This window comes from Hemiscyllium ocellatum, chromosome 8, assembly GCF_020745735.1.
Source record: "Hemiscyllium ocellatum isolate sHemOce1 chromosome 8, sHemOce1.pat.X.cur, whole genome shotgun sequence".
NCBI lineage: Eukaryota > Metazoa > Chordata > Chondrichthyes > Orectolobiformes > Hemiscylliidae > Hemiscyllium > Hemiscyllium ocellatum.
Genome location: NC_083408.1, coordinates 47,454,031 through 47,479,442, shown reverse-complemented (window position 1 = coordinate 47,479,442; position 25,412 = coordinate 47,454,031). Strand labels below are relative to the sequence as shown.

Below are 25,412 nucleotides of genomic sequence, written 5' to 3'. Positions count from 1 at the left end.
GGTATACCCTGCACGCACTCGGATTACAGTTTACACTGGGTCTATCGTATCCCCATATCACACTCGGATTACAGTTCAGGCTGGGCTATAGTATCCCCTGCTCACACTCAGATTACAGTTTTACTGAATCTATGATATCTCCTGCTCACACTCAGTTTACACTTTACACTGGGTCGATCATATCCCCTGCTCGCACTAGGGTTACAGTTTACACCGGGTCTATAGTATCCCCTGCTCGCACTCGGATTACAGTTGACACTGGGTCTATAGTATCCCATGCTCGCACACGGATTACAGATTTACACTGGGTCTGTAGTATCCCCTGGTCGCACTCGGATTACAGTTTACACTGGGTCTATAGTATCCCATGCTCGCACACGGATTACAGTTGACACGGGGTCTCTTGTATCCCATGCTCACACTCAGATTACAGTTTTACTGAGTCTATGATATGAGTAAAAAGTGAGGTCTGCAGATGCTGGAGATCAGAACTGAAAATGTGTTGCTGGTTAAAGCACAGCAGGTTAGGCAGCATCCAAGGAACAGGAAATTCGACGTTTCGGGCCAGAGCCCTTCATCAGGAATGAAGAGAGGGTGCCAGGCAGGCTAAGATAAAAGGTAGGGAGGAGGGACTTGGGGGAGGGGCGATGGAGATGTGATAGGTGGAAGGAGGTCAAGGTGAGGGTGATAGGCCGGAGTGAAGTGGGGGCGGAGAGGTCAGGAAGAGGATTGCAGGTTAGGAGGGCGGATATCCCCTGCTCGCAATCGGTTTACACTTTACACTGGGTCTATAATATCCCCCGGTCGCACTCGGATTACAGTTTAGGCTGGGTCTATAGTATACCTTGCTCGCATTAGTATTACTGTTTACACTATGTCTATAGTATCCCGTGCTCGCACTCGGATTACAGTTTACACTGGGTCTATAGAATCCCTTGCTCGCACTCGGATTAAAGTTTACACTGGGTCTATACTATCCCTTTTCGCATACGGACCACAGTTTACACTAGGTCTATTTTATCCCTGCTTGCTCTCGGATTACAGTTTACACTGGGTCTATGGTATCCCCTGCTCGCACTCGGATTACACTTTACACAGGGTCTATGGTATTTCCTGCTCGCACTTGGATTACAGTTTACACCCGGTCTATAGTATCCCCTGCTCGCGCTCAGATTACAGTTTACACTGGGTCTATAGTATCCCCTGCTCGCACTCGGATTACAGTTTACACTGGGTATATCGTAACCCCTGCTCACACTCGGATTACAGTTCAGGCTGGGTCTATAGTATCCCCTGCTCACACTCGGATTACAGTTTAGGCTGGGTCTATAGTATACCTTGCTCACACTTGGATTACTGTTTACACTATGTCTATAGTATCCCCTGCTTGCACTAGGGTAACAGTTTACACTGGGTCTATGGTATCCCCTGCTCGCACTCGGATTACAGTTTACATCCGGTCTATAGTATCCCCTGCTCGCACTCGGATTACAATTTACACTGGGTCTATAGTATTCCTGCTCGCACTCGGATTACAGTTTACACCCGGTCTATAGTATGTCCTGCTTGCGCTCAGATTACAGTTTACACTGGGCATATAGTGCCCCCTGCTCACACTCAGATTACAGTTGACACTGGGTCTATAGTATCCCATGCTCGCACACGGATTACAGTTGACACGGGGTCTCTTGTATCCCATGCTCACACTCAGATTACGGTTTTACTGAGTCTATGATATGAGTAAAAAGTGAGGTCTGCAGATGCTGGAGATCAGAACTGAAAATGTGTTGCTGGTTAAAGCACAGCAGGTTAGGCAGCATCCAAGGAACAGGAAATTCGACGTTTCGGGCCAGAGCCCTTCATCAGGAATGAGGAGAGGGTGCCAGGCAGGCTAAGATAAAAGGTAGGGAGGAGGGACTTGGGGGAGGGGCGATGGAGATGTGATAGGTGGAAGGAGGTCAAGGTGAGGGTGATAGGCCGGAGTGGGGTGGGGGCGGAGAGGTCAGGAAGAGGATTGCAGGTTAGGAGGGCGGATATCCCCTGCTCGCAATCGGTTTACACTTTACACTGGGTCTATAATATCCCGTGCTCGCACTCGGATTACAGTTTACGCTGGGTCGATGGTATCCCATGCTCACACTCGGGTTACAGTTTACTCCGGGTCTGTTGTTTGGTCACATCACACTGCACCACTTCCCTCTGACCGTTAGGCTGCGCGCGCATCTCGGATTTGAAACGGCGTTGGCCAATGGGAAGCGCGCGCCTTTCAGGAGCGCCACCGTTTGAGTGGAGAGAGGAAGAGAGTCTGTCAGTCCGGAGTGCAGGGAGGGCTGTCGATGTGGGGGGGAAGCCGGGGGTGGGCAGGTAAAAGAGGGGGCGTCCGTGGGAGGGGCGGCTGAAAGAGTCGCTCCGTGGGTTCAAGAAGTTGTGGATTGGGGGGGGGGGGTGAGGTGTAGAGTTAGAGGGCCGGGCAAGGTTAAAAGTCCAGAAGAGGTTCTAGCGAGGTGGTCGGGAAGGGTAAGAGGGGGTTGAGGAGATAAAGGACTGAATCGGCCTGAGTCGGGGCTACTGATCCTTTGCTCAGTTTTCTCCGGCGCCGACATGAAGGCCGACAGGAATGTGCTGCGGCTGGCCGCCGTGCAGCAACTTCGAACTTACGGCATCAAAGTGAAAAACTGGAACAGGATCAACGGCAACAACCGGGCACAAGGCCGGGATCACGGCCGGGTGAGCATTTACAGCAAAGCACGCTAAAGCACCGAGGGGCAGGTTTCACCCTCAAACACAATGTTTACTATGGATTCGGTATGAAGTGTCATGTTTATATTGAACTGGACTGAGAATCGACTGCCGGCGGGGTGTAGTGGAGGGAGGTCACACGGGATTATAATATTTAAATTGGACTAGACAGGTGTCAACAAAATATCGTTCTCCTCTTCCTCCTATTGTAACTACTCCTCCCAGAGTTGCTATTGTTGTTGACTGAACTGCTGTACTCTTCCAGCACCACTGATCCAGAATCTGGTTTCCAGCATCTTTAGTCATTGTTTGTACCCTATAGTTGTTGGCGTACACAGTTGTTTTGTGCCATCTTCAGCATGCTGTTCTGCGACCGACTTCTGTCGTCTTCAGCCACTGCTGCCCTCCACTTAGTCCTCCAGAAGATATTTCTATGTCTTTTCAGCTCTGATCAAATGACTGAGATACTGATCACATCAGTTTTCCTTTGTGCTTAAAATCGTGTTAGGATGGAAATTTAAGCATTCCACATTTCAAAAGCCTCTATTTTCTTTCACGGATCTTTATTCATTGTCTAGGTTTTTGAGGCAGACAGGAAACTGGACAGACTGTAGCAAATTAGTTCTTTTGTACACATTGCAAACTTGTGTTTTCTTGTTAATGTGACCCAATCTTGTAGAAATTTCTGACTTGGAATCGTATCAATCATGATCATCGTCTAGTTAGTTCTAGTTTAGATTTTTAAACTGTTTAGATTAGACTTACAGTGTGGAAACAGGCCCTTCGGCCCAACAAGTCCACACCGACCCGCCGAAGCGCAACCCACCCATACACCTACATTTACCCCTTACCTAACACTACGGGCAATTTAGCATGGCCAATTCACCTGACCCGCACATCTTTGTGACTGTGGGAGGAAACCGGAGCACCCGGAGGAAACCCACGCAGACACGGGGAGAACGTGCAAACTCCACACAGTCTGTCGCCTGAGTCGGGAATTGAACCCGGGTCTCAGGCACTGTGAGGCAGCAGTGCTAACCACTGTGCCACCGTGTCGCCCACTTTTTTTTCTCCTCTCCCCTCCCCCTCCCCTCTCCTCCCTTGTCCTTGTTAGACAAACTTATTGCAGTGTGGCACCATCTACTTCAATCTTCACTTTAGTTTCTTATGATTACCACTGTTTTTGTCTCTGGTTCACACCGAATGCATGTTGCGAGGTTCTAGATTTCATTTGACTTGTAGGACCTTTTGTACTTCTGTTTTGTTTGGATACTTCACTTTTGTGAACTTGCTTCCAGTTTTAACTCTCGGAAATACTTCCTACTCAAAACATTTGATCTATATATAATTGAATTGACAGAACACTGCAGATTAAACTTTCATAAAATGTGCTCAATTGCCCATCCATTTGCCTGATCTTGCTATTTTGTTCCATTCAAATATATGGGGTTAAATTCAATCACCCCAAAACAGCAGTGCTAACTATTGAGCAACAGAGTGTGTTGATAACAGCAGCTTGAGATGCCAGTCAAAATAAGTTATTTCATCGACAGTCTTCTTATTTCAGAAAATGCATCCTAGTGTCTTGTCTGGTCTGGTCTGGTCTGGATTTGGTCTTTTGCTCTGGATCAAATTGACTTCCAGGAACTCCTACATGCTGCAATTGTGACGTATCACTCATGACATTCTGAAAGTGTCTTAATCAATTATTTAGTTACTTATTTTGTGTTTTTAAGAAAATTTTTATTAACTTTTGTAGATGCTGCTAAAACAAGAATAGAAAAAACCTAAAACACTGAGCAGAGATTTTTTTAAATATAGATATTTTTATTGGAAGTTTAACATTTTTACAAGTTTACAAAAATAATAAAAAAACTCTCAAGTACAAACATTGATATGCAACTAAATCTTAAATAAATAATAACCAAAATTTAACAAAAGAAAAATACCGAGAGAAAATAAACAAAACTCAACTAACTACTTATCTAACCTACAACTAACCAGAGTGTATAATTAAGTCTCTTACGTTATTCAACTAAGAGAAAGAGAAAAAAAACAACAGATAACACAGAAATTGGATAGTGAGATACATGCTCGGAATGTGTTAACATCAAATGTAACAAAAACCCTATTCGTGCGCGATTCCTCTCCCAAGGGGCCCCGGACCATCTAGGTTCGCAATCTCAATTAAATAAAAGCCCTTGTTAGGATAGCCGAAATATCTGTATTTCTATAATTCAAGAAGGGCTGCCATATTTTATGAACTAATTCAGTCTTTCGGTGCACCATATTTGTAAGGAAGTCAAGGGGAATACATTCCATAATTAATCTGTGCCAATTTGAAAGTCCAGGGGGGGCCTCAGCCATCCAGATTACCAAAATATTTTTCCTTGCACAGAAAGAGAGAATAGAAAATAATCTATTCCTGTGCTTATCCAGGGAGGGTAAGTTCGAAAAGCCCAAAAGGAGATAGAGGGTCCACTTTAATTTCCATTCCTAAAATTTCTGTCAGGGTACTTGATACTTTAGTCCAGTATCTACGGATCTTATGACAGGTCCATAGGCAATGTGCAAGAGTGCCCACCTCTATTTTACATTTGGGACACATTGGAGATGCTCCTGCCTTAAATTTTGCCAATTGATCCGGTGCTATATGGGCCCTATGAACTATCTTCAGCTGGATAGCCTGAGTTCTGTTGCAGATGGTGATTCTTCTGGCATTTTCCCAAATGTCATTCCACGTTTCTATAGAGATTTCTAGTCCCAAATCCTGATCCCATGTTTTAAGCAGATTTTCCATATGTCCCGATACTTCATCATATAGTAAATGATAAATAGTACTGACGGAAGATACCCCCATTGGCTGTAGAACTCTACATTATCTATCTGATTTATAAAGACTATCTAATAATGTAGTCTTCTTCTGTATATAATCTCGAATTTGGAAGTATCAAAAGAGGTCTCCATTAGGTAATTCGAATTTCTGATGCAGCTGTTCAAAAGACATCAGGACCCCTTCTTTAAATAGGTCCCCTAAACATGAGATACCCCTGGATCTCCATAGTTTGAAAGTGTTGCATCTGTAAACCCCGGTTGAAATCCCCATGCTCCTACTATTGAAGCATAGGGGGATGTTTTATGTGAGTTGCCCTCATTTTGCCACATTATATTCCAAGCTTTAATTGTGTTTAGTATTATAGGGGTTTTACAGTGATCTGTAATGGTTTTCCTCTTGTCTAAAAATAAAAGGTTAATAAGTAGGCATTTTACTTGAGAAACCTCGATGTCCAGCCAGATTGATTGCGGGTCAGACAACACCCAATCAGCTATGTAACTTAAAAGGAAACTTAATTGATATTTCCTAAAATCTGGGAAATCCAATCCTCCCATTGCCTGTGGAAGCTGTAGCTTCTTCAGCTTAATGAGGGGCCGTCTACGATTCCAGATAAAGGAACCCAACCAGCCATATAATTTACGTAGTGCCAGCCTTGGCAGCATCACCGGAAGAATTCTCATAGGGTATAGGAGACTGGGCAGGACATTCATTTTAATTAATGCTATTCTACCCAGCCAGGAAATTGGAAGGGTTCCCCATCGCTGGAGGTCCTGCCTTATCCTTTCCAGTAAATGCATAAAGTTAGCCTTGTATAACTGACCAAATACTGGGGTAATAAAAATGCCTAAATAAACGAAACCCTCCAGGGATCACCGAAAGGGAAAGTGGGATTCACCCACTAAGTGGGGTATCATAGCAAGGCCACCCATTGGCATAGCCTCCGATTTTGAGAAATTAATTTTATAGCCTGAGAATGCACTAAATGTATTAATAACTTGGATTAAGCGAGGCACGGACATCAGAGGATTACTGAGGAATAGAAGAACATCATCTGCATAAAGGGTAATTTTATGTTTACCTGTACTAATCCTTGGGGTCATTGTATTAGGATCAACCCGTATATCTTCTGCTAGTGGTTCAATTATTAGCGTAAATAGCAATGGCGAGAGAGGACATCCCTGACGGCAGCCCCTATCCACACTGAAGCTATCCGAGCCTAATCCATTGGTAACCACAACTGCTTTGGGATCAGTATACAATATTGAGACTCATTTGGTAAACACCTTTCCAACGTCAAACCTTTCCAATGTGTAAAACAAATATGACCATTCAACCCTATCGAATGCCTTTTCCGTGTCTAATGAGACTACCCTTCTAATATTATTGGATGATCTACGGCCCTTAATAAACCCCGTCTGATCCTCCTTTATGATATGTGGCAATACCCTTTCTAGTCTCAATGCTAACATTTTAGACAGGATTTTAAAATCTACATTTAGCAAGGATGACCCACAATCTTCTGGGTCCTTTCCTTTTTTAAGCATAAGAGAGATATTTGCCTCTTTCAATGAAGGCGGGAGACAGCCCTGACTGTATGCGTAGTTAAACATGTCCATAAGTGGACCAGCCAATATTCCTATAAATTCTTTATAGAATTCAGCTTGAAAGCCATCTGGGCCAGGTGCCTTACCACTCTGAAGTTGCCTGATTGCGTCAAGTATTTCTTGGACTGTTAGGGGAGCATTTAAGACCGATACCTGTTCTGGAGTTAGGTCCGGAAAGGTCAAATTTTTAAAAAATGATTGCATCTTCCTAGTCCTGTCTTCACAATCCTGCGATTTATATAAAGCAGAATAAAATTTTCTAAAGCTTGCATTCATCCTGTTATGATCATGAGTCAAAATATCTGTACTTTCCTTGATAGATGTGATAGTTTGAGGGGCCTTTTTTTTCTTTGCAATAAATGCTAAGTATCTACCCGGTTTGTCGCCAAATTCATATAACCTTTGTTTTGCAAATAATATTACCCTCTTAGCCGTTTGGGTAAGCGTGGTGTTTAGAGCTGTCCTAAGGGCCGTAATCCTTTGCAATAGAAGGTCTGTCAGCGTATGCTGTTTCAGCCTCTTTTAAGCGAGCTTCGAGCAGACGCTGTTGTTCTCCCTTTAATTTTTTCTGGGTCGCTGAGAATGAGATGATCAAACCTCGCGCGTAAGCTTTGACGGTCTCCCACATCATTGATGCGTTGCTAGCCGTACCTAAATTAATTTCTAAAAAAGTTTTAAGTTCTTGAGAGAAGTACTTTACAAATTTACTATCTTTCATCAGGAAGGGGTCCGTACGCCAATACCGAGGGGATGTCCCATTGTTCCTCGCCTTGATTTCCATATATACAGCAGTGTGATGTCAAATTGCTATACTACCTACTTTACAGGATGATATGGAATTTTAAAAAAGCGAGGGGGCAAAAAAAGTATCAATTCTGGTATGATATTTATGTGGATTGAAGTAAAAAGAAAAATCTCTGCCCTGTGGATGAAGACATCTCCATACATCTACTAATCCTAATTCTTTGTTCAAATCCACCAATTGTCTAGATCTGGGAGATACTCCTGCAGTACTCTTGGGAATCCTATCTATTTCCGGATCCATATTACAATTAAAGTCTCCCCCTATAATTGTATGACGGGCACCGAGAACCATCAATTTTGAGAAGGCTTCCGTTATAAATTTAAAAGGATGTGCCGGGGGGGGCAATACAAATTTAAAATCCCATATTCTTCTCCATTTATAAAAGCTTTAATCAGAATATATCATCCAGATTCGTCTTTTATCTGATTTAGGATTTTGAAAGGGAAATTCTTCTGAATAAGAATAACAACTCCCCTGCTTTTTGAACTAAAAGAAGAAAAAAAGGCCTGATCAAATCCATCCCTGTCGTAATTTCACGTGTTCTTTATCCAACAAGTGTGTCTTCTGTAGGAGAGCTACATCAACCCTTTCTTTCTTGAGATTTGATAATATTTTCTTCCTTTTGACTGGCGAATTACTCCCCTTGACATTCCAGGTGCACCACTTAACCGACTGATCAACCATAATTGTCCGGGCAAATCCGAGACCCCTCAGGAGGGGAAACCCTATCCAGAACATCCCGAGCATAGAGCATATAAAATTCACAAAAATAAAGACCCTCTAAAACACTCGCAACAGTATAATAAAAAACTATTTCTAAATAAAAAAAACACATTTTAAATGGTGATTTTTTTCCCCCCTTGTTCCCAGGGGGTATCACTTCCTTTCCAAAGGTCCATCGTATCCTCTCCCAACCAGTGTCCCACCCTTGACCCAGGCGCTCCTCAATAGGATGAGGAAAATTCAAATATACTACAGAGCTTGAGTTAACAGTGAGCACCCTACCCCCCCCCCTCAAAATTACAACCTCAACAAGTAATTAAAAAAAACAAAATAACAAGGGAAAACAACCCCACTCCTAGAGACAGAGGTAAAATAGAATTAGGTAACCACCTCCCCCCACCAACATTAACTAGACCCCCCGGCCCATATATATATATATATATATATATATATATATAGAATAATAAAAAAAACCCAAGGAGGGAGAAAATCGTTATGTAGAGAACAAATAAATAAATCCTTCTCCCCACCCCCAAGATAATATTAAACAGTAAGGTAAAAAAACAAGGGGGATATAAACCGGAGTGGGGGCAAGGCAAACCAACATCAATTATCTTTTACAATTTATCTAAGAGAGTCCAAAAATTCCTTGGCCCTTTCCTGCAATCCGAAGTTATACTCAGATCCTTCATGGTTAAAGCGTAGCGTCACTGGGTAGCACAAGGAGTACTGAATATTTAAGTCCTTTAAACACTTCTTCGCCTCATCGAATGCCTTCCTCTTTCGGACCAGAGCTGGGGAAAAGTCCTGGAATAACATGATTTTGGATCCTTTATAGATCATGGCTTGGGGATCTTTTCCAAGATTTCTATATGCTTCTAGGAGTATCTGCCTCTCCTTATAGCTCTGCAGCTGAAACAGGACCGGGCAGGGGCGCTGGTTTGAGCCGGGCCTGAGTATTGCGACCCGGTAGGCCCATTCCACCTTTACCTGGCCTGATCCAGCCTCCAAATTTACCAGCTATGGAAGCCACTGTTCATGGAACCTTGTAAGCTGGCCTTTCTCTTCCCGTTCAGGAAGGCCCAGCAAACGAATATTTTTTCGACGAGCTCGATTCTCGAGATCGACAGTGTGGTTCTCTAAGGTCCAGACTCGCTGTTTGAGAGTCCGGACCCAATCCACGGCCGATTGTGCTGTAGTTTCGGAGGGCGCGGCCTTTACCTCCGCCCCTCCGACTCGGCGCTCGATTTCCTTAATGTCTCGGTCATTTGCAGCGTGGCCGAGAGTGAGTCCCATCGACTTCGGGATTCTTCAATAAAAGCGTAGATCTTCGCATTCAGTTTGGAGATGATTTCCACAAGGCTCGCCACTGTAGATAAGTCCCCCGGGGTGGCTGCGGACGCTTCTGCTGCAGCTGGAGAGGGTGGGGGAGGGGTTCCTGCTTGCTGAGAGCTGCGGGCTCCCTTCCCTTTAGTCATTTTTACTGAAGATTAAATTGTTTAAATTCAATACTAAACAACTAATTAAATTAAACAGCTATTTTAAGTGATTTGGTGAGTGTGGAGGGGATGGATGACCCACTTTGCCCAAGTCTTGGGAGGAGCACTGTAGACTCAGACTTGCTGGGTCGCTGCCATCTTGGATCCCCCTAGCAGAGACTTTTCAAACAGATAGATCTCTCGTCTAATGGTGGATGGATTAGTTGCAGTCAACCCAAATGAATCAACTTCTGTCTCTGCATGATTTTGAGTCGTCATCCCACCCACCCCTCTGAAAGGCAATAGGCTGAATGGCTTCCTCCTGCACCACATTGCTGTGATTTGCACTTAGTGTGCATAAAATTTAATTTGACAACACAGCATGATATTAACCAAGGAAGCTGCCATTTAGCTACTATAAGTATTCAAAACAAACTACACAAATTGGACAATACCTTGTGCAGTGTATTATGTGGATGTGAATATGGGAGGTATAGTTAGTAAGTTTGCAGATGACACTAAAATTGAAGATGTAGTGGACAGTGAAGAAGGTTACATCAGAGTACAACACATCTTGATCAGATGGGCCAATGGGCTGCGGAGTGGCAGATGAAGCTTAATTGCAGATAAATGCGAGCTGCTGTATTTTGGAAAAGCAAATCTTAGAAGGCCTTATGCACTTAATGATAAAGTCCTAGGGAGTGCTACTGAACAACGAGACCTTGGAGTCACTGGTAGATAGGATAATGAAGAAGGTGTTTGGTATGCTTTTCTTTATTGGTCAGAGTATTGAGTACAGGAGTTGGGAGGTCATGTTGCGGCTGTACAGGACATTGGTTAGGCCACTATTGGAATATTGCGTGCAGTTCTGGTCTCCTTCCTATCGGAAAGATGTTGTGAAACTTGAAAGGGTTCAGAAAAGGTTTACAAGGATGTTGCCAGGGTTGGAGGATTTGAGCTACAGGGAGAGGTTGAATAGACTGGGGCTGTTTTCCCGGGCATGTTGAATGCTGAGGCGTGACATTGTAGAGGTTTATAAAATCATGAGGAACATGGATAAGATAAATAGACAATGTTTTTTCCCTGGGGTGGTGGAGTCCAGAACTAGAGGGCATAGGTTGAGGGTGAGAGGGGAAAGATATAGAAGGGACCTAAGGGGCAACTTTTTCACAGAGGGTGTATGGAATGAGCTGCCAGGGGAAGGGGTGGAGGCTGGTACAATTGTAACATTTGAAAGCCATCTGGTTGGGTATATGAATAGGAAGGGTTTAGAGGGATATGGGGTGGGTGCTGGCAAGTGGGACGAGATTGGGTTGGGATATCTGGTCAGCATGGATGAGTTGGACCGAAGGGTCTGCTTCTGTGCTGTACATCTCAATGACTCTATTGAAGTTGTTTCCTCCCATAAAATGCGTCATGCATTAAAATAATTGAGTTTTTGTCACGTTTCACGTTTGGGAAGAGTGAGTGTCAGTGAAATTCTGTGTGTACGTTGTGCCAATGGGACGATTTCCACCTGACCATGTTGTGGCTGGTGCTCTGGCTGACGCCATATGTGGGGGACTGGACCGGACTGTCCAGGGTAGTCGAGATGGATCCAGACTAGTTTCTAACTTATAGTAAATTAAAGACTGTCCTCAATAGCACTTTCATGCAATCACATTGTGCAATGTCACTGTTGTCATGGGAAGCTGGTCCTGAGTGGATGAATGGTGAAGAATATAAAAATTAAAAAGCGGGATGCTGGGGAGTGAATTCAATGTATGACCAGAAATGTACATTTAAGTGAAATAAATATAATGTTTATATTGTTTCTTTAAACAGTGAGTTACAGTGTTTATGTTGGACAGGGCTAAATCAGAGAATGACAAGAAAATCAATGTTTACATGAATAAGACTAAATTTAATATTTTTTTGCAAGTATTTTCAAACTTTGTTTTTCAACTCATTGAATTGAAGCTCGTCAATTCCCTGATGCATAACGATTGTTCATCTGTTTCCATTCTTCCTTAATATTGTTATTTGTATCAGTTGGATCCAAGTAGTGGTCCAAATAATCTAAGTAATTACCAACTGAATGTAGGTGATTGCAGTTTTTCCAGTTTGTAATTTGATCCAACTCTGCTTTGATTTCAAATGGATGTGAATTACTTTGTTTTATTTGAGTTCAGAGCTTTAATGCTGACTCCGATCACTGGTATTTGCTTCACATCTTGAAGTCAGTGAACTATTGCAGAGTTTCTAGCAGCTCATATTTAAATATCAGACATGCTCACCAAGTTTTATTTCCACAATTCATAGAATAGAACATCCTTTATTGTCACATGTACTCCATTGTAGATGTATAGTGAAACGTTTTTACAATATCTACCTCTTATGGCACCATCATAGGTATGTACCTCGGTACAAATCATAGATACAAAAGAGAAATAAAACGTTATTGCATTACTTTAGAATTTTAAAAAAAGTTAGAAACAAGATATCATTAAATGATTGACATTAGTTAAGTAAAAAAATTTCAAATAAACATTACATTGCAGCAACTCAGTGCAGGGCCTCCACACATCGTCTGCCCTGGGACTCGCTGTCTGTGCCTAACACTGCTCCAGGATTTACCTCTAGGGCTGAGGGGAGAGAAAAAGAAAGGAAAAAGGGGAAAAAAAACAGGCAGGCCAGAGGAGCTTGACCAGGAGTGCGATGTGATGGCAAATGATATGCAAACATATGAGCTCAAAAATTGATTATATAAAACAAGTTAGTGTAGGGACCAAAAGGTACATGATGGAACAGAAAGATCATGAATATACATTCAGTCACAATGACACTAGCAGATTATTTGTGATTGCAGATTGGGTAGCTACAACAGTATTAGTTGTTAAGAATTTTATTCCATCAACAAACAATTTAAGCATTGTGTTCATATTTTCATAATTTATTGATAGGTTTGCCATAAGCAGCATGAGCAAACTAATTTAGAATAATAGAAAAAAATCATAATAGGCATTCATTTTTACATGAATAGAGGTTCTTCTGTACAGTTATTTAAGGTAAGTCTGGGAATGCTCATTATGTTATGAAAGGCCATCTTGGCTCAGTGGTAATACTCCTGCCTTTATGTCAGGGTTGTATATTCATATCAGAGCATGCACAACGTTATCTCCCCACCACCATTACCAGAAAAAGACTCTTGGCACCAAATTTTGATTTTCAGATCTTGATCTCAAAATTAAATTTGGAAATTGATTCTGTGTTCAATATCCTAGCATCCACTACAGTTTTCCATCATATAATAATTCTTGAAAAGGTACAATTAAATGCTGGAGATCCATCTTTCATTTGCAAATAAGTCATTACCTCAATGATTTTGAGTTTTCCTGGCTAATAGTTAGCTGAGTTGTTGCCAGCTTTAAAACTGTTACCTCTGCTTTGTAACCTTCCTCCACTCCTTTTTCAGCTTCCATTTATACAACTGCTTCTGCTTCTGCTCCCTTCCAGGCCTTGCAGCTGCCCCCACACCTCGGTTCCGACATTGGCAATCCATATGTCAGAAGTTATGCCAACAAGAGGTTTGCATTCCTGGCATCAACTTTCTTTCCAACCATTTAACAGATGTTCTAAACCCCCCCCCCCCCGCCCCCCAAATTAAAGCAAAAGATTACACAACATTGTTTTAAAGAGGAGCAGGGAAATTTTCCTTGGTTTTCTGGATAACGAGTAGCCTTAACTCTACTCAAGCCGATAATTTGAAATTAATGTCAGAATTGTTTGTGAGACATTGTGGTTTGTACAATACCACAGTAATTATACCTCAATTATTTCATTGATTGTATCAAGTTTTGGGTTATTCTGAAATTACACTGGTGACCTCTTGAATTTTTTTCTCTATCCTGTTTGTAATCTACTTAGGTAGTGCTTTGTCCATCCCTGTGAACTTTTTTGACTGGGTTTTTCAATGAGCAAGTTGATTGCTGCCATCAGTTTTCCTTATTCCTAATGATAGTTTAGATTAGATTACTTACAGCGTGGAAACAGGCCTTTCGGCCCAACAAATCCGCACCGACCCTACTGAGAGCAACCCACCCCAACCCATTCCCCTACATTTACCCCTCCACCTAACACTAAGGGCAATTTAGCATGGCTAATCCACCTAACCTGCACGTTTTTGGACTGTGGGAGGAAACCAGAGTACCCGGAGGAAACCCATGCAGATAAAGGGAGAATATGTAAGCTCCACACAGACAGTTGTCCCAGGTGGGAATTGAACCTGTGTCTCTGGTGTTGTGAGGCAGCAGTGCTAACCACTGTGCCATTGTGCCATCCTGGCATAAGTCAAAGAGGTATCCTGGGAAGCAAAAACAGTGATGTCAACAAGCAGGTAAACAACTAATTGCATTTAATTATTCACCGATGTACAGTAAATGAGGAAATTAAAACATGTAATAGGTTTTGAGTTGATTCAGTTATCTGAAAACTGAAGTGTAGGGTCAGACCTCGGATTTTTGCCATTTCCATCATCAATTCAGATGAGGCAAGTGAAGGCATGGTAGCCAAATTTACAGATGGCAAAGATAGTTTGAAAAATATGTTATGCAGAGATTGAGGTTGTGAATGGATATATGTTGAATAAGTGGACAATAATTTGGCAGATGAAGAATAAATTAGGGAAATTGTAAAGTTACTTCATTTGGTAGGAAGTATGAAGATCAGTATTTCTTAAACAGAGGTAAATAAGTTCTTGTTGGGCAAGGGAATCAATGTTATTGGGGGTCGATAGGAATGTGGGATTTTAAACAGAAATAAATTCAGCCATGAACTTATTGAATAGAGGAGCTGGATTTGAGCTGTATGACCTGCTTCTGCTCCTGATTTGGATAGATGCTAAAATGCAAATATAAACAAATGTAAACATGTGATGGAAAGAAACAGCAACATTTTAATACTGTTCAGAGCTCCAGGCTTTAATATATATGGAAAACTCTACATTACCTCTGCAAACTGGATTAATTAAAGCCTGTCTGAGTTGCAACTAACATTCTACCAAAGAACAATAAAAAACATCGCCTATTTTGATCTATTAATGAAGCTTTTCACATTTTCAAGCTGAAACATCACCTATAGTTATCAAGCTGGACACCTGAGCTTTGCATAAGCAATATACAATGAAGATGCTATTTCAAGAAGCTCCCTTTCGCAGAGCAGAAGAGATGGATTTTAGACTGCAGAACTAATCACAGGCTAATGAAGGTCTTCCTGTCTCTTGAAGCAAAGCATCCAGTCACAGCACTTACTAAACAGAAGCATCAAGGAACTGAGAACATAAAAGTGGTATATTTACTGCTGCTGATCATCTAAGAACCCAGTAAACCAGTCATGGCTCAGATTAAAACATGTGTCTCAAGGAAGCCCAAAAGAATCAACTGTATATTTTATCTATTTCTATACTAGATACTATCCCATTGTTAACTGTGTGCGTGCGTGTGTGTTTGTTGTCATTTGTTTGTTCAACACAAAGGCTGCATGCTTCATGTTGTGCTTTTTTTTGGTGTTAGCAGGGAGTGAATGTTTTGTTTTGTAAGTCAAGAAAACTTGTTTGTTTCCTTACTGCAATGTTAAAAGATAGTTCATGACATCTTTTTGGAAAGAGGAATAGCCTAGTGTTAAAAAGAGTTTGGACCTTTACAACCAGCTGAGAAGTTTAGAAAGAAAGGAACCCCTTCTCATCTAGTTGTAACAATGTGCTGAGGTTAAAGAACTAGCCATACAGACCTTTGTGATTTAAACAAGGAAGAGGTTGTTTATTGTACTGAAATCTACCCAGGTGGAAGAAGAAATACAAAATGTAAAAATACTTCCTGACGTGTACCCCAACAGAAAAATTTCATTCAAATGTATTGGAATACAAATTAGAGTTGAAGCGGTTAATTTTGGTCAAGTTAACATAAAGGAGGGTTAGAAAAAAAGAAAATTCATTGATTGCTACTGGTTATGTAGTCTGGCTATAACTATCCAAAGACTTCGGTGTACAGCTAACAATTGAGGTTGCGCCTGAAAAGTTTTTTTTAATTTTATTCCACAAATGTTATGGTAATAGAAATTTTCCTTTAAAATACCTCAATTTGCAGTAATGTAGGCCTAGTCAAACTCATTTTAGTCATTTTAGGTGGCGATACAGAGAGAGGTGTGGCAGCTTCTTCTCACTGCTGGTGTTCGTTCTGTCAAAACATATCCTTAAAAACGCACGTAGCTTTGCTGCGCACATGATCATTAACTATCATTAAAAGTTCAACACTCCATCGTATATTCACTACATCTGCACTCTTAACTTAAGGGGTCAAGGTATTTTATCAAAGCAACAAATTCAGAATGGCTGGTTCATTTATGATTTGAATGACATGAATACTGTATCTCCATTTTGATTGCACATTTCCAGAGGTTAATTGAATCCGGTAGGGTCTTCATGGAGTCTGTGCCATTGGAGTAGAATGTTGACTACATAATAATGTAAATTGTGAAAGCTTCTTTTAGTTTGTCAGTGTTCCTGATTAAATTTAAAAAGATTTAGTGTCTGTGTTCAGCCAATAAATTGTTTGCCATGACCATATCTTTTTCACAATGTCCTTTATCAAAGCTGTGTTCCTCTTTACTTCTCCTTACTAAATATGTTGATTTTTCTTTTATTGCGGATATGAATTAAGTTCTTTTTCATTTTCACACTGCTAAAATTAAAATTATAACAGAATATTTACATATTCAGAAGGAATCTATTCAGCCCATTGTCCCTGTCCTGCTTCTATTAATTAGTACCAATCTCCTGCCTTTTCACCATATCCTTGCACAACATTTCTATCCAAATAATCATCCAGAGCCCTCTTGAATACCATAATGTGCAATATTTGTTATGTCCACTAGTTGTATAGTGGTAGTGTGCCCTTTTTGCTTCAGCATGCTTGTTCCAAGAGAGTCATAAAGATGTAAAGCACAGAAACCGAACCTTCGGTCCAACTCATCCGTGCTGACCTTTTATATCCTTTCCTAATCTAGCCTATTTGCCAGCACTAGGCCCATATCCCTCAACTCTTCCTAATCATATATCCATCCACATGTCTTTTTAAATACTGCATTTGTACCAGCCTCCTCCACTTCCTCTGGCAGCTCATTCCATACATGCACCATCCTTTGCATGAAAAAAGTTGCCCCTTAGGTCCCTTTTATATCTTTCCGCTCTTACCCTAAACTTATGCCTTCTACTTCTAGACTCCCCCACTCTATGGAAAAGACTTTGTCTATTGATCTGATCCATGCCCCTCATGGCCTTATAAACAGCCCCAGCTATTCTGCCTCTCCCTATAGCTCAACCCCTCCAACCCTGGCAGCAGCCTTGTAAGTCTTTTCTGAACCCTTTCAAGTTTCACAACATCCTTGCGATAGGAAGGAGACCAGAACTGCACGCAATATTCCAATAGTGGCCTAACCAATATCCTGTACAGCCGCAAACATGACCTCCCAACTCCTGTACTCAATACTCTGACCAATAAAGGAAAGCATACCAAATGCTTTCTTCACTATCCTATCTACCTGCGACTCTACTTTCAAGGAGCTATGAACCTGCACTCCAAGGTCTCTTTGTTCAGCAACACTTCCTAGGACTTTACCATTTAAGTCCATAAGTCCTGCTATAATTTGCTTTTTCAAAATGCAGCCACTTGCATTTTTCTAAATTAAACTCTATCTGCCACTCCTGAGCCCATTGGCCCATCTGAACAAGATCTGTTGTAATCTGAGGTAACCTTCTTCACTCTCCATGACACTTTCAATTTTGGTGTCATCTGCAAACTTACTAACTATCCCTCCCATGTTCACATCCACATCATTTGTATAAATGATGAATAGTGGGTCCAACACTAATCCTTGTAGCACTCCACTGGTCACAGACCTCAAGTCTGAAAAGCAACCCACCACCACTCTGTCTTCTACCTTTGAGCCAGTTCTGTATCCAAATGGCTAGTTTTATCTGTATTCATGAGATCTAACCTTGCTAACCAGTCTTTCAATAGAGAGAGGGGCATTTATTCATGGCACTTAGGTTTTTAGATATATATTGTATCTGATTATATAATACTGCTAATGTATGAAAGGTTTCAATAGCGATTCTTGCCTAGTTTCAGAAAATGTAGATGTGGGTTGACCAGGTTATAGTCAAGTTAAATTGAACATGTAGAGAGGAACTCTGTTGGAATTGAACCAGATGTGTATTTTCATGTACTTGCATTTTCTTTAAATTATTTTGGTAACATTGGTAATACAAAATTTGATTTGATTATTCATTCATATCATCTTTATGCATTGTTTTTAGGACAAGACTATCATATGCAATGCAGTGTTTGGCACCCCTCTGCATGTTCTGCCACAAAGCACTGTCGTTGAACATGCCACCATTCCTCAGTGAGTAGGTTGAATTAATTTCTTACATGGTAAAAGCCTAAGAATTTTAAATGTTTACTTAGTGATCTTAGTTTTATTTAGAAAATGTTTATGAGCAAGTGTTTGTGTTGAAAAACTGAGAATTATTTTGTTTGAAATACAATCCTGTTTAATTGTTAAGATAGTGTGCTTTTAGAAAGCTAATTCTATTTTTCTATTTACTAGATCTTGATTTTCATTTAGTCAGTTTATTCCAATGACCTGAGAATTCAAATAATTCTTAAGCATATTTCCCACTTTATTAATAATGTCACTTGGATAATTTAAAATGTTTAAATGTTCAGGAGCAGACAACATTGACAATTTTTTTGTAGTTTGGTAGTACAGCATTTGAGTGTTGCTGACTAAAGATACTTTGTCAAAGCTTTTCATCTTGCACTCATAAGAACAATTCACAAGAATACCAACTGATGAGGAAATCACATATATACTGTACAAGGGGAGAGTGCTGATTGGCTCGCAAGCAGACTTTGGTAGATGTATCACCACAGACAATGCACCGGTTAATGACTGACAGTAACTGCCAGATTTTGAGGGCTGCTCATCAGTTTGTGCGAGATACAGCATGATGTAACATTACAAGCCTTTTCACCATTCCTGCCACAATATTAATCAGTATATGAGCTCAGCAACTCACAAGGTGAGTTTAGTTTTAACAACACCATGTAGAGTATGTACAATAAATTGAGTTACCATGGGATCTTTGCTAAGCCCAGCTTTCTCAAACATATTTGTTGGATTTCATGAAAAGCATATCTTTCAACTGACATTTTGACACCTGATCGCCTATTCTGCATATTTACAGTACAGTATGTAAATGATAAATTTGTCATATTTGAATCCATAGTTTCCTGTCACGTCGTTTTGAACTCCATTCTGTGCTCAGATTCATGTTTGAAATGAATCAATCAAATGAGCTTCCTTTGCTTGATGTCCTGTCAGGATTGCAATCTGAAATTAAAATCCAGCTTCAGAATTCAAGCCTTCAGGATTCCTCGGTGCATTTGATTATCCATTTTATTTTGGAATATTTATAAAATGGGTATATTTTGGTGAAAACTGTTCCTGCTATATTCATGTTTCCTCTTTTGAAGCTCATCTAATGTTTATTTTGTGGTAACTGAAAAATGTTTAAAGCTTGAAAGTTTTCTGGTATTAAACAGATGTCACAGTAACAGTCACTGTATTTGATGGTTTGTAACGATCAGTCATGATGTTACTTTACAGATTTCTAGTTGATGCTTGTAACTATTTAGAAAAGCATATTCACACAGAAGGGCTCTTCAGAAAATCAGGATCAGTGATTCGCCTTAAAGCTTTAAAGGTAATCAATATTTTTAAAAAATCTCCTTTAAGATCATAGTACACTGTACAATAAGTTACTCAAGATGACCCCAAAAAATTGAGAAAATTGACCAATGCTGGACAAAATAGGGATTTCATATAAAATGTCAAATAAGTTGTTATATATAATTAGATTAATTGCTCCTGGTAGGCTGTTTCCATTTTAAAGTCTTTCTCCCTATTTTTATTCTTAATAAAATTTATTTTGTCTATAACAATTAGGATAGGTATGCCCATATGGCATCATCCAATCTGCTGCTGCTGCCTCCTCCAAATTGTAATGATAAATGTATACATTGTTGTAATTGTTTGTTTGTCCAACCAGGCTAAAGTGGATCAAGGTGAAAAATGTATTACTATGGCTCCCCCTTGTGATGTGGCAGGGCTGGTGAAACAGTTTTTCAGGGAGCTACCTGAGCCTGTGCTCCCAAGGGAATTGCATGAAGCCTTCTTCAAAGCACAGCAACTGCAAAATGATGAAAGCATTTCTGCCACAATTCTTCTATCTTGTTTGCTGCCTGAGAGAACTGCAGATACACTGCGCTACTTCCTGACATTTCTTAATAATGTGTCACTTAGGTGTGTATTGAATTCATACTTAAGTAAAATATTTGAATCACGGTAGTTGTCAATGTTTAAAGATTTAAGAATCTGAAGAACTGCGGATGCTAAAAATCACAAACATAACAGAAATTTCTAGAAAAGCTCAGCAGGTCTGGCGGCATCTATGGTGAGAAGTCGGAGTTGACATTTTGGGTCCAGTGTCCCTTCTTCGGAAATGTTTTAAAGGTCACTGGACACTTGACCTTAAACGTTAGCTATGGTTTTTCTCCATGGATACAGCCAGACAGGCTGAGCTTTTCCAGAAATTTCAGTTTTATTTTTTGTGCAAAAAGGATTTAGGAATGATTTAGTGTGCTTTTTCAATGAAAAAGTCATCTGTTTCTCTGAATCTTTGACTTCTCTGAGCTATCCTTTCTATTCCTTGACTACTTCATTATTTTAAGCTGTACAGTCATTCCTTGAAACACGATAGTTCCATTCCTGTGCATCTTTGTGCAATGCAAATAACACTTTGTATTGGCAATCTAATCGCATTCTAGCCAACACACATTTTACAAATTTGAGGTTGAGAAACAGTGTTCCCAATTCACCAATCGCATTACAGCCAATTCGTGTTAATGAAAGGCACATTTTAGCAGAGTCGGCTGCATCTGTTAATGCTAAATCATTTCCTACAATTCTTTAGTGTTGGGAATGGGATTCTTAGTTTGAGCACTCATATCAAAAGCCTGGATCCAATGTGCACTCATATACGCTAGATAAAAGTATGCTGATTTTTCCAAGAGTTATATTTACGTGAAATACCCACCGAAAAGTTGGGTTATTCATTCTTTCCATTTGCTGTGTTTTTCTAAATTGTGATTAGAATGTCAGCACTTTTGCAATTTAAAAAAAAAGTCAAGTGCTCACTTACGCGGCCTTGTTTATACCTTCTTTCATTTTCCCCATAAGAGTTTGGACTTCGTGCTTAATCTCTCTCCATTTCTCCTTTCCTTTTCCCCTTCACCACAGGAAGGAAACTCAATATGCACCAAACCTCAAAAATATTAATGCATTTGTGTTCTTCAAAATGATGCCTTAATAAATTAAGGAGGTAGTTGATGTCCACAATTCAAAATTGCATCTCTGATTTCAACATAACAGAGAAACATGTACTACTTTTTAAAGCGGGAAGGTCAAGTTGAAGATGTCACCCTGAACAGGTCTTCTCCATCTTCTAGTGAATGGTTATTAAGCACTCTTAAGATATAGATTTTAAATTGGGGACATAGCCTAGGTAAAGCAACTTAAAGTCAAGTAGAAAGAAATAAGTGGAAAGGGATGTAGTAATAAAGAAATGTAGAGATGGTTCCAAGGATTATTCACAATATTTTTAAATGTTTCACTTTCTATATAGGTCAGAAGAGAACAAAATGGATGCCAGTAATCTTGCTGTAGTATTTGCACCAAATTTGTTTCATTCTGGTGAAGGAAATGAAAAGTCAACTGCAATAACAGAGAGACGGCTCCAGCTTCAAGCTGCAACTGTGCATAAACTAATTGAAAATTGTGAACAAATTGGTATGTATTGTCTTCTGTTATGTCTCTTTTTCCCTTCTGTCACTTGCAAATCTACCACTGCCATTCTAAATTGACTAAATTCAGTGGTGTAGAGTTACTGCCAGACCATAAGACATAAGAGCAGAAATTAGACCATTCAGCCCTTCGAGTTTGCTCTGCTGATAAGTTTCTCAATCCTATTGTCGCACTTTCTCCCATATCTCTTGGTCCCCTGAATATTCAAGAATGTATCTATCTCAGTCTTAAATATATTCAATGACTGGCCTCCACAGCCTTCTATGGCAGTGAATTCCACAGATTCACTACTCTTTGGCTCTGGAAATTTCTTATCTCCATTCTAAAAAGTCTTCCCTTTACCCTGACACTATGTCCTTAGGTCCTAGTCTCTCCTACCAATGGGAAGATCTTCCCACCATCTACTCTGTCCAGTCCACTCAATAGTCTGTATGTTTCAATTAGATTCCCCTCATCCTTCTAAACGCCATTGAGTATAAATTCAGAATCCTCAAACGTTCCTCATATGTTAAGCTTTTCATTCTCTGACCATTCTTGTGAACCTCCTCTGTGCACACTCCAGGGCCAGGACATCCTTCCTGAGATATGGGGCCCAAAATTGCACACAATACTCCAAATGTGGTCTCATTAGAGCCTTTTAAGTCCATCCATGCTTTTATATTCAAGTCCTCTCAAAATAAATGCCATCATTGTATTTGCCTTCCTAACTCCTGACTCAACCTGCAAGTTTTCCTGGAAGAACTCCCATGTCTCTTTGCCCTTTAGTCTTCTGAATTTTCTCCCCACTGAGAAAATAGTCCATGCCTCTATTCTTTCTACCGAAGTGCATGACCTCTTATTTTTCCACGTTGTACTTCATCTGCCACATTTTTGCCCATTCTCCTAATCTGTCCAAATCCTTCTGCAGCCTCCTCGCCTCCTCAATGCTACCTGTCCCTCTATCTATTTTTGAATCTTCTGCAATGGAGCCAGAATGCCCTCAGTCCCTTCATCTAGATTGTTAATGCATAAAGTGAAAAACTATGGTCCCAACACAGTGTTATGGGACACCACATTGTCTGCTGCCATCCTGAAAAGCATCTTTTTATTCCCACTTTCTGCCAGACAGCCAAACTTCTATCCATGCTAGCACCTTTCTTCTGGCACCATGGGCGCTTATCTTACTCAGTAGCCTCCTGTGTGGCACCTTGTCAAAGGCCTTCTTGAAGTCCAGGTAGTTAACATCTACTGGGAGTAACCTGCTTATTACTTCCTTTAAAGAATTCTCTCAGATTTGACAGGCGTGACCTGCTGAGCGATATCTGTTTTTGTTTTAGACTTCCAAAATCATAGTATTCCACTATGTATTCTTTAGTTGAAGAGTGACATTTGTGGTTTCCCTATAGTAGGATAAGTGAGATTAGAAACTTGGCAAAAATATTTGACATTGTTTGGTTCCATGACACACGATTACTATTTATTGTTATATCCAAGGCAGTTGTCTGTTCAACTGCTTAATACTGTTATCTCTTGTGTTTCTGGCAAAATGTTTATTAAAATGTATCTTAAGGACCAGGAAAATAAATGTTTCTGTCAGTCAGTGGTAGGTTTGTTAAGCATGTTCTGATCATAGATCAAATTTTTACACTTTTCTTCATTGAAGAAACATCTAATGGTTTAACTTATTGATTACTTTGATGCATAATTACACCATATCTATTGTAACTTTTTAAAGTAGTAAACTGTTGTAATTTGACTAGCATTGAATATCATAGAATTTGTTTATTAAGCATATTTTATCTCCTGTTGAGTATGTATGCCTTGCTAATGAATTTTGCAATATACAAGTATATATAAACTGGAGAATATAGTGATTCATTAGAGCAACACCATTTTTGTAGTCTTATAAGGGGAAAAAATATTTTAAAATAGTTAGCAATACTGTATAAAACTTTTCATATAGATTATATTCTATTGTAAGTTTATAATTTTTAAAAAGTGATTTGCTAATTTCTACAGAACTTCTTCCAATTCCATCATTTTGGATTAAAAGGACAGGTGCTTCTAAGCACACAAGAAAGAAGTTCAGGAAAGACATTTTGAAGTTGTACCAGTTTTTTAGATAGTCTGGCTAAACTGCTGGTAGACTTTAAACTTCTTTACTCAATAATGCACACTACTTCCAGAAAGAGCAACTTTGCAGAATGTAGCTAGTTAAAAACATAACTTGTTGTACCTACCAAGCACCTTAGCAATTTTGCTGTCACCTGTTCCCTGAATTGTTGTGGTTTCCATTGAACTACAACGATGCCAAATGAATTACATAATGTAGAGTAGCTTGCCGTACAAAAACACAACTCAAATACCTATTTTAATTCCTTTCTAGATCAGTAGATAAGTAACTCTGTCCTCTGTGTTACTAGCAATTAATATTGAGTTGCTGTCTGTATTGACCTAATTTATCTCTGTTATGAAGTTTTTTGTACAGTTGATCTCCTGTGGCTTGGTTAGAGAGAGTAACAGATAGCTTTGCCCTTTTTGATTGTTGTCCCTGGAAATGCATGCTCAGAAACATCAGAAGAATGCAAAAATGATGTTTTTTTTTCTTACCTTCTAATCCTGTGCCCTGTGGAACAATAATCTTCAGTATTTAAGCTCACAGGATTAATGACCAATGAGTGAAAGTATATTTAAATAAAAAATCATGATTATCTCGCTTTATCATCACTTGCTATTAGCTGTTTGCTCTTTAATTACCTGAAAAAACTCCACTTTTTAATTTGCACTATTCCCTTGAGCATTTACTGCTAAGATGCTTTTTCAGAATTTATTTCTTTTTAACAGGATATGTTTGGGTTTGTAGTTTCTGACTCCGATGTTCCCCTGATTCCTTTTAGATTTGCCATCACCTTGTTCATGATCTCTCCTTTTCTAACTTGCTTCAGCATTTACTTAGCTCCGAATCTTATGTTTCTGTGTCTGTGTTTTTAAATTTCCTCTTTACCATTACAAAGTTTCTTAAATTTGTTTTAAATCTATTTATTAAAAGAGACCATATGAAGATAAAATTATTTTTTCTATTGAATGTTATTCCGCTAATAGCTTGCCAATTATGGTATTGAATCATATTTTGAATTTGCAGTATTTTGGCTTTATCACTTTGTTTGTTTCTAAGCATTCGTCACTCTTTCTAAGTCTGTCAATAACTCGTCCTTTATAGTGTACTTTGAGGTAATAATGTGCCTCAAAGTACACTGGTAACATTTTCCAGGATACTTAACGTT

General features: G+C 39.9%; 1 protein-coding gene across 2 annotated transcripts in view; it reads left to right on the top strand.

The window, feature by feature from the left end:
- Positions 1 to 2,498: 2,498 nt before the first annotated feature.
- The window catches only part of LOC132817855 (rho GTPase-activating protein 11A-like), a 58,856-nt gene continuing 35,942 nt past the window's right edge, over positions 2,499 to 25,412 (top strand). The window contains exons 1-5 of one of the 2 annotated variants that reach the window (XM_060828368.1): positions 2,499 to 2,727; positions 18,539 to 18,627; positions 19,894 to 19,990; positions 20,336 to 20,589; positions 21,971 to 22,134. In XM_060828368.1, coding sequence (XP_060684351.1) covers positions 2,602 to 2,727; positions 18,539 to 18,627; positions 19,894 to 19,990; positions 20,336 to 20,589; positions 21,971 to 22,134 — 730 coding nt within the window. In that variant the 5' untranslated portion in view covers positions 2,499 to 2,601. Of the gene's footprint in view, positions 2,728 to 18,538; positions 18,632 to 19,893; positions 19,991 to 20,335; positions 20,590 to 21,970; positions 22,135 to 25,412 lie in introns of those variants that run through there. The other variant, XM_060828369.1, reaches the window with a different exon arrangement.